The following is a 12228-nucleotide window of genomic DNA, read 5'->3' as shown; positions in this document are numbered from 1 at the left end:
TTGCTTTCTAGTGCCTTTTTTCTTGATGTTGGAGAAAGAAAACCAGTGTTGGATGTTTGGGAAGTAGAAAGTGGCTACAATCAGCAGCTTAAACTTTAATTCTGCTTCTCATTAGCTATTCAGAAGTCTATTAACAGAAATGTAAACCTAATTTGGCAGATAACTGACAGCCTCATTTCATTCCTACAAGTAGGTTTTTAGTAATCCCTCACCCCCCACCAATGAGGCTGGAAGGAGTTTCTGGACGCCCGCAAGAGGCTCTTGGTAAAGCTCTTGCTTAGGGAAAAGCAATGGTTGGATAAAACTCATGGGGCACCTCTTTAGGTTGTTTAGAGGTAGAGAATATCGGATTTATGGAGGAAATGGCTGTTGGGGCATTCCAAGGACTCACCCTAATTATGCAATACTTAGGAGCTCCTTATACCAAAAAAAGGAATAGAAGCTGTCCATCTTTCCATGAGGGTCAAATTAAAATTAGAAATGTCCCTCACTGTATTTCAAATACAAAGCTGCTGGTTCGGGAGCTAATTTAACTCCTTAGGGGCTGAGTGAGAACCCTGCACATTCCTCACACATCTGCTGTTCTGTCTCCCTAAACTGTGCTGATAGCTGCAGTTCTTGAGGAGTCCTACTCTTGATAATGCAGGGAGACCCTGGGAATTTCTGCCCCCAAATCAAAAGAGTAAGAAAAGACTTTCCTGCTATCCCCATGGTTCACCTAGCCAATCTTCACTGCCCTGTTAGTGTTTCCTTAGGGCAATTGCACTACTTAAATCACTAGCACAGGGGTTCCTTAACTTGGAGCCTTAGAAACTACAGCAGGGCTTTGGGGTCCACAAACCCTATAAAAGTATATGTTGACTTGTGTTATATGTATATTTTTCTGGGGCAAAGAATTCAAGAGAATCATGAGATTGTCAAACCTCTTGAAGGTTAAAAAAAAAATCCTATTGGAAAGCTTGCTTTTGCAGTTAAATAAAATAGTGGAAGTGGTGGGAACTTCAAGAGTGAAATGCACCTTATAATGCGTAAGAAGCATACACAAATCAATGAATCAAGAAATTATGCCAGTCAAGACTGACTCGGGGCCTTCAAAGCTGGTCTGAGCTGGCTTTATTCTGGTATGTGGTCCACTGGAGACAATATCTGATCAGTTTTTCCTTTGGCCTAAAACTACATTAAATGTCTATTTTGAAATAGTTTTTGTGTTTTTAATTTTCCTTCTGCTATGATGTCATGCAGCAGTCCCAGAAACCTGGATGTTTAGTTGAAAGGCAGCAACACTGCCCTCTGGCTTTACAGTGCAGAGCAGAAACCTCTGCACTGGGATGCAGCACTGATAACCCCAGATTTTAGAATCTCCTTAATAAGATTTATGTATAATGATTGTGTTTCCCCTATGCCTTGGAAAAACTTTGTAAGTGTACTTATCAGAAAAAATTGTTATTTTTTTCTTTTTGGGGGGCAATTTCGTTCCGTTTTTAAAAATATATATACAAATATTTAGTTTTAAATAACTTAAATTACTCTGATTTACCTTGAACTATGTAACTTTCTGAATTTTGCTTTCAAAGGCACTGGCATTTTACTATATTTATTGCATTTATGTTCCTAGAATGATAAGGTTTGTGTGAAATTTCAGTTTCTATCAACACTTTCTACATTGAAACATTTGACTAGCATATTGATCTCAGGGGAGAGAGAAGACTGAATTACCTATATTAACGGAGTTGTGATTACAAATGATCCTCGAGTCCATTCTAGCTTTTCACTGATGTCTCTCTGCCAAACATTTCAAATGAGCTGCACAAAAGACACTGTTTTACATTGGCAATTTCAGTTTGTTTCCTTTCTAATACTGGGGTCAGAGTATTCATCCAGAGCAAAGCGATTCCCAAACCTTGAGAGAGCTGGCTGGGCAGCTTAATCAGCCTTTGAGTAAGTAAAACTTTTCTTGGTCTATCCTATAACATAAAAAGGCCCTCAGGAGACAGGGGCCTTTAAATTTCAGTTTGTAGAGAGAACACCAGGGAGTTCCAGATTGACTTAGTTCTGAAAAATAGACTAGATATCGCTAAAGAGAGGAAATATGATAAAAACTGGACTAGGCTAAGAGTCAAAATACCAGGGTCCCAGTCATACCTTTAATGTACCCAGCAGTGCAACCCTAGACACATGGCTCAGACTCTCAGCCTCACTGTTCATAAGCAAAATGAGGCTGTGCCTACCTTATAACTGCTATAAATAAATGATAGTGTTAAAATGTGCTGCACATCATCCAGCAGTTGCCCATTTGACCAGTATTTTAATTTTTACTTCAGGATTTATAAAAGTATAAATGCAAAAATTTATATAAATTTTATATAAAAATCCTTTGCTGGGGGAAATGTAAATATATTTATCCTAATGACCTCAAGTTAGAAACCAAAATCGACTTTGAAGATACAGAAGTTAACTGCAAGAGAAATTGTGAATGAAGAAAAAAAGTAAGAGAAACCAGAGTGAATTCGAGAAATAATTACCTTCAGAAAATCAAGGGCTGACTATATTTAGTCAAACATTAGGTAATATACTACAAGTGTCCCCCTGGCCACTTACACCAAGAACAGCTGGCAACAAATATTCATGACAGTGTGATAGAAAAGTCCGCTAGAGAAAAGATAGTATTTGTACCTAAGTACATGTGGTGTATGAGTTTTTGTTTAAAAAATTTTTCACATTTGACAAGGTCAAATAAAATTCCACTTTACTATTCTTTCTCACGTAAAGTGTAAATGGTTGATGCTAAAATGAGAAGCAATTTTTAAAAGAAAGAAGATGTCAAATGCAGGCCCTCAGCACAACAGAATCTGCTGACCAAAGATTCCATCTTTGGCCAATTTTCCAATAGTTTTTGAATACTGGAAAGCTTACAACCTCATCCCATTTCTTGTTGAAAAAACAAAGGCTGGGTTTTAAACAGATCAATAATGTACCTCTCATAAATCCTCCCAAATAAACTTTTTCTTGGGTTTTACTTAGAGGCAGTTCAATTATGACAAATGTAACAACATGGTCAACAGTAGGAATAATCTTAGTACTTTACTAATAAACCTTTGCACATCATCAAAAATCTTTCAAATGGTTGAGTACTAGAGCAAACTGTTGGTCTTTTGAAATACTGTGATCTTTCAATACAGCACACCAAGAGCAGTTACACTGGCTTATACATTTTTTCCAAGAAGAGGAAACATTCAGAAGGAAATTGTAAACTCATCTGAAGTCACATTCTATCTGACACATTTACTGACTTTGTATGAAGTGTTAAAAAGCCCTGGGTTTGTGGTGAACAAAAAGGCTATTCCTGAAGGAAAACATGGGAGCTTTAGAGTACTCCATGCACAAGAATTTGAGAAAATGATAGCATCACTACTTTTATGAGCTATTCAGCAGAACTTGTCCTTATCTCCAGAGTGGTAGTGGAGGAGGTTAATTTGAAGTTCTGAAACCTGCCCTAAACATGTAATTCTGCATACCTGGATAACTCCAGTACAACTTTAGGACAAAAGTATAAGGCCATATTGGAGGATGGAAGGGAATGTCGAAGAGGTTAGTTCTACCTTTTCCTCTAGTTATTACTAAAAGTGTACTTAATAAAACAGCAAACATAGAACAACTTAGATGAAAGGCAGAGAATGGTGAGAGCTAAATAGATTGTAAAAATCTGTGGAAATCAAATCGTTTAGAAGTGAGCATCTTCATCCTGAAGAGGGCCGCTGCAAAGAATCAATGAATCCTGCTTACACAGTCATTAGTCCCTAGGAGTTGGCCATTAGGCAAATGTAAAATGTCCAAGACTTCACAATAACAACTGCTTGGTACCCTGAGAGACTGACCCTATTTGGATGGGCTCCCTTCGTGCTGCCATAGGCACACTTCAGTGAAGCAGCCCTCCCAACTGCCCCCAAACCTTTGACAGCAGAAGTTCTAAAGTTCCCAAATAACAAAGTTAGTCAGTAAATCTTTAGACAGTCACTGCAGGATAGTTATTCTTCAAGGTATTTATGAGGCAGCATTGATACCATTTTCAAGTTAAGAAATTGAGGCATATAAGGTTTGTAGAATTTGTCATAAACCACAAAGCAACTCATCTGAAAGGGGAGAGCTAAGGAGGAAGTTGAAGGTCTGGTTGAACATTAGATGACAACAGACTCAGCAACAACAGTCTGGCCTAATCTTCAAGATCTGGCCTCTAGCCAAGTCGGTGGTAGCACACTCAGAAACAGAATTTGGAGTTCCTAACTTCCAGTCCTGTTTTCCTCAGTGGATAACCAAGGGACCATTAACAAACTGGTTTTATTCCCAACTTTTCTTATCAGGGAATGGTAATGTATATGGGTCAACCTTAAAGATGTAAGCTTTCATCTTTATAAATAACAAATTTTTACACCTGGTACAATACTCTTTTTAGTAACATCAAAAGGTTTAACTAGATTACTTCATAATGAAGGATGAATCACAAGAGTCTGTGATCCTCCTTCATTGAGAGAACCATAATCTTCAGAGGCCCTTTCAGCTCCTATAACTATTTAACTTAACTCCTACCAAATTAGTGTCAGCTTTTCCTAACTTGAATCTTCTCTTGATCTGAAGACAGTGTAAAATGAACACGACACAAGCCAAAAGTCAATCTATGGTATGAATCAAGTATACTGAAGCTTCATTTAGGATTAAGTGGTTCAAATTTTGAATTAAGAACTGGAGTCAATGGTGATCATCTCTTTGCAATCCATTTCTGAGACTTTCTCTAAGAACCTCTGGGGGGCAGGAGAAAATAGTTAAAGCTATGGAACTGTCATTTTTACAACTTAAAAAAAAATTTTTTTATTGACAGGAGTAACAGGAATTCAGTTCTGAAGAACTTTTCAAGGTTTTTGTCATTCCCAAAGGCTTAGGAATGCTTTGACCACCTGTAACTGACAATGACTTTCATCACAAGGTACTCTCAAAGATAAAGTTCACTGCCCAGTCACTCGCCTACTTCAGAGTCTATGTAGGCAAAATTTTAACTGACATTTTGGCAACAAAATTAAGATATCTCTGAGCTATAACTCTCTCTGAATTTAGATTTCGAGCAGTAGGAAACAAAATGGTTTAATCTGCAATTCAAAAGAACTTCATACTTTAAGAAGCTGTTACAGCTGTAATGTAAGGATGAGTATTTATTTTTTTCAAAGCAGATCTCCCCTACTCCCCAAACTCCACGCATGTGGAGTAGCTCCAACCTGCAACTTCTATTTTGGTAGCATCTAGGATCTACAGAAGAGATTCTCAATTACTTGGAATTTCAAAATTGAGGTTCCCTAGCAACAATGCACCAGTGGCAAAATACTCTATATACTTTGTGGAAAAAAGCTCTTTAAAGTGGAAAGAATTTGTAGTCTGATAAAGATTACATTGGAATCAGTTCGTTTTTTCCTCTAGGAGGGCATACATTTCTCCCAAGTTTTGGTAAAAGTTATGGCTCAGATTTCAAAATGCAAACAGATGTTCCTAAAGCATCTGAAATGGGCCATGGCGACTCTTAAGTTATTTTGTGTCCCAACCCTGTAAAGGGCAACAACTCATCATCCCCCTTTGGTGTAAACTTTCAAGAGAGGTGAAAAGAGCACACTTTCGGTGTTTCCCAAAGTGGCTGGCAACGTGCGAGGTCCACGAATCGGGGCTGGATAGGATAAACCCTGAGGCCAAGAGCGCTCAGAAATTTCCAAGCATTGGGCTCGTGAAGGTGTCTACATGCCCCTATCTAGCTGGTCCCAGGAGAAATTAGTGGTTGTTTTACAGTAAGAAGAAGACTGTTTCTTTTTGCAACCCGGGCCATCAAATGGCCTTGGTGTATGGGGGTAGATGGTGGGTGCACCGGACTCTCCAACTTCGGAGGCTCCAGCTCACTGCCATGCCAGAGGGATGCGCAGCAAGGGCCAGTGTTGCGACCTCCACCCTCCCCCGTGGCGCCAGTCTTTGGAATCTGGTGTCGCTCCCACCTCGCCCGTCGAAGTAGGGGTCCCGCTACGCTGGGCCTCGCCGCCATACCCAGGCCGAACGGAGATAGGGAAAGAACTTGGCAGAGCTCGACCACAAGATCTGCACCCCCGAGAAAGGAAAGCAGAGGAGAGAAGTTTCACCCGGTCTCTCCCCAGCTAGGGTCTCGGGAAACACGCGGTAATTACCCAAGAACCCCGCCCTTTGTGAGAGGCGAGGCTGCGGGGCTGCCGGGACGGTTTGAGGACCAGGCCCGGCCGGGGAGACGCCAACCTTCACCCCTCCGGTCCCCGGTCCCACTTCCCGCTGTCTCCCGGCGCCGCCACTTCAGGCAGCCCACTCGGCCCGGCCTCTCCCCGCGCCCGGACCACCCCCCCACAGGGGTGCTCTCACTGCGCAGCGAGTCCCTCCGCTGCCTCCTCCCAGCCCAAAATGGCGGCGGCGGCCACCGATTCTTCCCGTCGCCTTCCTCTGAGGCCGAGGATCCCTCCGCCCCCCAAGCCCCTCCCCTATCAGCCGGATCTATTTTCTGCCTGGTAGAGATTAACGCCATCAATGAACTCTTTAATTGAACTTGAAAGGCGGTTCCCGGTGTGCTTCCGCACAGCCAATCGTTGACGAAAGTGGGAATATTGGCAGACGAATTGACCAATCAAAGAATTCATGGGTGAGGGCACTACGACACCCGCGCAAGGGTAGGTGGGATTTGGAGTTCTTAGTGTGGCTGTTGACGTGACAGGATCTTGGTCAGCCTTTCCAGGCTAGAAGAACTACCATCCCCAGCAGGCACCGCGCTGTCAAGCTGTCCCCTCCCCCAACCTTAGTGCCTTGGCGGCTTGACCAGAGCTGCTGCAACTGCAGCAAGAGGTAGGGTTGAAGCTTTGGCAATTGCACAGGCAGGCGATCGCACAGAAAGACACACAGATGTAATCGTGTGCATAGCCCTTGACAACAAATAGGTCAGTTTTCCGCCTTTGTAAAACCTCCTTCCCGGATCATTTTCCCTCTCCCAAGGAATCCATCCTTATCCCAGTTGGGTTTTCCTTTCAGTTGCGTGTAATGCGAAGACTTCTTACCCTTTCCTCTGTTTCCCCATCCTGAGAGGAAAGAGGGAGGTGGGCCAGGCCCTGTAGATGAAAGGCCCAGGCTCAGCCCAGGCCCAGCCTACTTTCTTGAAGCATTGACTTCTGGAGCCCAGCCTCGGGAGGAGGTAGCGGGGAGGAGGTAGGGGCCTGCAGTTAAGATTGAGACCCTCTGGAAAGGACCCCATCTGAACTTGCTACATATTTTCTTGTCGGAGCCACTGATCCACTGCACTCCTAGCCTCTCCAGGCCATTGCTGTAGGTGTATTGTCCTCCCCAGGCAGTCTTTCCTCCTTTGGTTTTTGGGGTAACAAACAAAGCTTAGGTCTAACTTTCTAGAGTTGCCGGCCTGGGCCTCAGTGACTTCCAGGAGAGCAGTGTAGAATGTAAGCCCTGGCCTAGGGCCTGAGAAACAGGATTGGGAAAATGACTTCTTAATTCCCATTTGGCCCTTTGCTGGCTGGAGGTGTGAAAACCAGGGTGTGGAGGCAGCCTTTGGGGCCTTCATTTGAAAATAGGGGTGTGTAGCCTGGTGCTACAAAATGGCTGCTGCTGCCTTGGTAAAATAATTCCTGGGCAGCCAGAGTCTTCCTGAAAATTCTTCAGGTCTTAGGTTTCTGTTGTTATTTAAAGCAGGTGTCACTAGGCATCTGCTGGGAGATTTGGAACAGAAGAAGGTGGCCACTCTGAACCAGACCAACAAATACAGAATCACCAGCAGCCCTGGAGGAGGCCAAGGTAAGGCTCACCCTCCCAACCACCTGAGTGCCCTGAACGTGGATCCTGCCATCTGGAATCTTGGCTTCTTGTCTCAGATGTGTTGGCAGATATGGAAAAGCAATATTTTTAAATGAGTCCCTACTATGCATTGGGCAATATGCCAGACACTAAATCTGTGCTATCTCATGACCAATCCTAGTAGCTCTTCAAGGTAGGATTTATTGTTTCCATTTCAAAGAAGTTAGGGTTCTCAGAGCTGAAATACCTTTTCTAGAATCATGCAGCCAGCAAGCAACAGACCCAGCTTTTAAACTTAGGGGCTTCTGACAATACAACCCTGCCTTGCATTTTGTCTGGGCTGAGGACCAAGTGTGAAATGTGGAAAATAGTTTGAGCAATTGGTTCATAATTTGAGATGAGTAGGGGGTAGGATGTCACCCAGGAGAGACGGAGAGACAGATTGTATCAGGCCCTCAGAATGTCACCTCTGATCTGACAACAGAAGCCCAAATCCTCCAGGCCCATGCTTTCTCTCACTGCCTCCACCTTGTCCATTCTTCCCTAATCCCCTACTCTCTACAGTTGAGGAGGGAACTCAGCTCCTCTGACTCACCCTATCTAGCCACTTCCAATGTTTTCTGGATTTATTTAATTTGGGTTTCATGACATGTCTGTACTAGAAAGTTCAGAGAGGGCAAATGACTCGCTCAGGTCACACAGCTTGCCTGCAATAATGGTAACAGTGGTAGAAGGACAAGCCTGGGGGCGGGTGGTGGGGTTGGGGGGAGAGGCGCGGGGAGGGAGGAAGTATGTGGGGCTTAGGGGCAGGGTTGGCCTAGATGAGGGGAAAGATTATTAGGGGACATTTGCTGAGGATTGGGAGCAGGTGAATGATTGTGCACACACAAACAAGCTACCCTGCCTCATAGTTCCCAGCGGCCTTGCCTCTTCCAGGTGGGGCAGATCTCTGTCTCATTTGGCCAAAGACACTGATGGAGACAAGGGCTATCACTCTTGATTGATGATCTCCCTGCAGGTGAAGTAACAATACAACACAACACAACAGACCTCACTCCCTCCCTCCCTCCAACATTCCTCCTTTTCTCTGACGTTCTTTTCAGTCTTCAAAAGACACTTAACACACCTCCAGCTTTTACAGGGCTGCATCCCCCAGTACATACCCTTTGCTTGTATGGACTCACGCTCACGTGTCCCTGAACCATGTTATCCATTATAAAACAACATACCAGTCAGTGGTAGTAGTTATTATTAGAATTCCCCAAACCACAAACTTAGAGCTACTCATTCCCCATCCCCCACACATAGTATTCCCACCCTCACCACGACAAAGATAACCAGATGCCTGGGACACATACTCTCTTGATAGAGTCCTTTCCACCTCTTAGATAAGTTCTAGAACTCTCTCAGCTGCAGGCTGGGGGTTGGTTCTTCCTCTCCCGAGTGAGAACCTCTTTGCTGCCCTTCATAAGGAAGAGTGATACCAACTTCTGCCTAGAATAAATGTATTCCGTCTCTTCACCCCAGAATGAGAGAAAGGAGAGTCTTGTGTTCCAATATCTTCTGGATCCCTCTCTCACATATTTGTTAAGCACTCACCTTGGGTCCTGCACAGGGACACAGTGGTGAACTGAACACACAGGGCATGTTCTTAGAGGAGGAAGAGAGATGGTGAATGTGCTAAATTCAACATAGGATGTTAACTGTGTCATGTGATAATGGAGTCAGTGGGAAGGGGAGATGGACGCTACATTAGATAGGTCAGTGAGGGCCTCTCTGAAGGGGTGACATTGGAACGAAGCCCTAAAGGATAAAAAAGAGTCAGCTATCCAAATAGCTGGAAGCAGGATAAGCTACTTAATTTACGGGGCTCGGTGCAAAGGGCTCTTTCTTAAAAAATTATTAAGAAGTTCAAGGTAGTGACAGCAGAGCATTAAGCAAAGTGTGGGGTGGGGCCTTTCTAAAGGGGAGGGGGGCTCTGTGTGACTGCATGGATCACTCGCCCATGAAGCAAGCCAGCTCTGTCTGAAAGACAAGTTTTCTAGGAAGAGGGAAGAACAAGTGCCATTTGGGCTTTTGATCAAGCAAATGCATCAGGAGCCACTTTCCATCCTGCTTTTCTTTTTTTTCCCTACTTCATTCATTCAGATAGTATTTATTGAGTGCCTGCTCTGTGCCAGGTACTGTTCTATGCATTGAAATTACCAAGTGAAAAACACAGGTGAAATTCCTGCTCTCGCTGTGAGTTTGCTTGGGGTGGGTTGGGGGACAGACGGTAGACAGGTAAGCCATAAACAAACAGATGGTTGCAGAAGGATGAGAGCTAGAGAGGGACCAAGTTAGCTGGGTGTAGAAAGGTTGGCTTTAGGCAGTGGGGGACAGGGAAGGATTTCACCACCAGGGACAGCCTGGCTGTGATCCATCCTTCCTCATGCTCTCTCTTTAGACCCCTGGTGCTCCTGGGAGCCCAGCAATACCCGCTGAGCCTCACGACCCTGGCGGTTCCCTGCCCCTGACACCCCGCATGGAGAGCCACTCAGAGGAGGAAGATCCTATGAGGGCTGGCAGTGACCTCGGCTGGAAAAGTAGGGGCCTCCAGACCCAGAGCCCAAGGGGCTGCTCAGTGGAGTCTGTGCTGGGCCGGAAGAAACACCGCAGGCGGCCTTCAAAGCGCAAGCGGCACTGGCGGCCCTACCTGGAACTGAGCTGGGCCGAGAAGCAACAGCGGGATGAGAGGCAGAGCCAGAGGGCCTCCCGGGTCCGCGAGGAGATGTTTGCCAAGGGCCAGCCCGTGGCGCCCTACAACACCACCCAGTTCCTGATGAATGACCGAGACCCTGAGGAGCCCGACCTGGATGTGCCTCATGGGGCCTCCCACCCAGGATCCAGTGGAGAGAGCGAGGCAGGGGACAGCGACAGGCTGGGCCACGGTCACGGTGAGTTCCAGCAGAGAGATTTCTCGGAGGCCTATGAGCGCTACCATACTGAGAGGCTGCAGGGCCGCAGCAAGCAGGAGCTGGTGCAAGACTACCTGGACCTGGAGCGGAGGCTGTCGCAGGCCGAGGAGGAGACAAGGAGGCTGCAGCAGCTGCAGAGATGCACCAGCCGGCAGTCCTGTCGTCAGGTGGAGGAGCTGGCTGCAGAGGTAGAGAGGCTCCGGACAGAGAACCAGCGGCTTCGGCAGGAGAATGAAATGTGGAACCGAGAGGGCAGCTCAGGTGGTGGGGAGCTGGGCACCTAGGGGTGCCCCCCTCTCCCCAGCCACGTTGACCTAAGGACACAGTTCCATTTCATACACACTCAGGCCAGCTGGGTCTCAAAGAGGCAGGTGTCAGATGAAAACCACTCTCAGAAACCTCGTGCCCCATGAGAACAGCTAAAACAGGATCAGACTTCCACCTGTCATTTCCACGGTTTGTTCTTTGGTGTCACCTTATTTTTCACAAAGAAATTAAATGGTTTTGGGGAAATCAAATGTGAGTGGCTTGGACTGATTTCACTAGGGTGCTGAGAATCAAAGCACATTTGTCTCAGAGAGGTTTGGATCTTGGGGTTCCAGTCCCCCCCCCTTGCCCCACACCTGGGAGGACAGCAGACCTCTACACTGGAGACCTAGCAAGATCTCCAGGATGCCTGAATTCTTCTCTGTGTGTCGTGTGTCAGCAATAATCAGACTGCTTCGAGGTTTTATAGAGGAGGATGCTGAAGTGGGAGGGGCTCAATCAGGAACCCCTGGGTTCAGCCGGAACTCGACTTAAGATGTTAGACTGATGGGAAGAGCTGGGAGCTTCCTCAGACGAGAGAGCTGGGACTTTTGGAGAAGGCCCAGGTTGAGAGGTTCCTTCAGAGTTTGTTCCCAGGATCCCTGTATTCTCCCCATCTTTCCCATAGTGTAGAAGGCTGGGCTAGAGGAGGTCTGGGTGTCTCCTTGTCCCTGACAGTCCCCCACCCCCTACACGTCCCAGCCAGGGGTTGGGCAGGAGGTTAATCGTCAGTTTACCTCCTGGAAGAGGCTTACAAGTAAGCACTGAAGGGCAGTTTTCTCCTGATGAAAAATCAGACCAAGAGGCAGAGAGGGACAGTGAATCGATCCTTAGCAGAGCTGGTGGCCTGGCTTTCCTGGTGCCAGCTGTGCATCTATGCATCCTGCTTCTCTGAAGTGAGCCCCTTACCTGTCTGCATATAGTAGAGAGCTGAGTCAGCCTGATGCAGATAACCACCAACATGCCAGCAGTATTGGGCTGTGAAAGGAGCTCACACACCCCTCACTCTCAGACCCACCCTTCCCCAGACACTGTCTCTCCTTGAATCACTCTCCCAACATCTTTGCTAGACCTGCAGAGTGTCAATCTGAAGTGGTGGAGGGGGAAGTTAGTCAACTCACCA

The 12228-nt window shown here is 45.9% G+C and overlaps 1 protein-coding gene across 1 annotated transcript; it reads left to right on the top strand.

Annotated features, from left to right (window-relative positions):
- Positions 1 to 6066: 6066 nt before the first annotated feature.
- Positions 6067 to 11317, top strand: HEXIM2 (hexamethylene bisacetamide inducible 2). Its single transcript, XM_023521537.1, is given in 5 exon segments — positions 6067 to 6201; positions 6603 to 6688; positions 7738 to 7801; positions 7803 to 7842; positions 10289 to 11317. Coding segments are annotated over 4 exon segments (903 nt in total). The 5' UTR covers positions 6067 to 6201; positions 6603 to 6684; the 3' UTR covers positions 11084 to 11317.
- Positions 11318 to 12228: the final 911 nt, after the last annotated feature.

Source organism: Pteropus vampyrus, unplaced genomic scaffold (assembly GCF_000151845.1).
Source record: "Pteropus vampyrus isolate Shadow unplaced genomic scaffold, Pvam_2.0 Scaffold306, whole genome shotgun sequence".
In the NCBI taxonomy this organism is placed as follows: domain Eukaryota; kingdom Metazoa; phylum Chordata; class Mammalia; order Chiroptera; family Pteropodidae; genus Pteropus; species Pteropus vampyrus.
The sequence above is the reverse complement of the archived record's forward strand: the minus strand, read 5'-3'. Positions and strand labels throughout refer to the sequence as shown.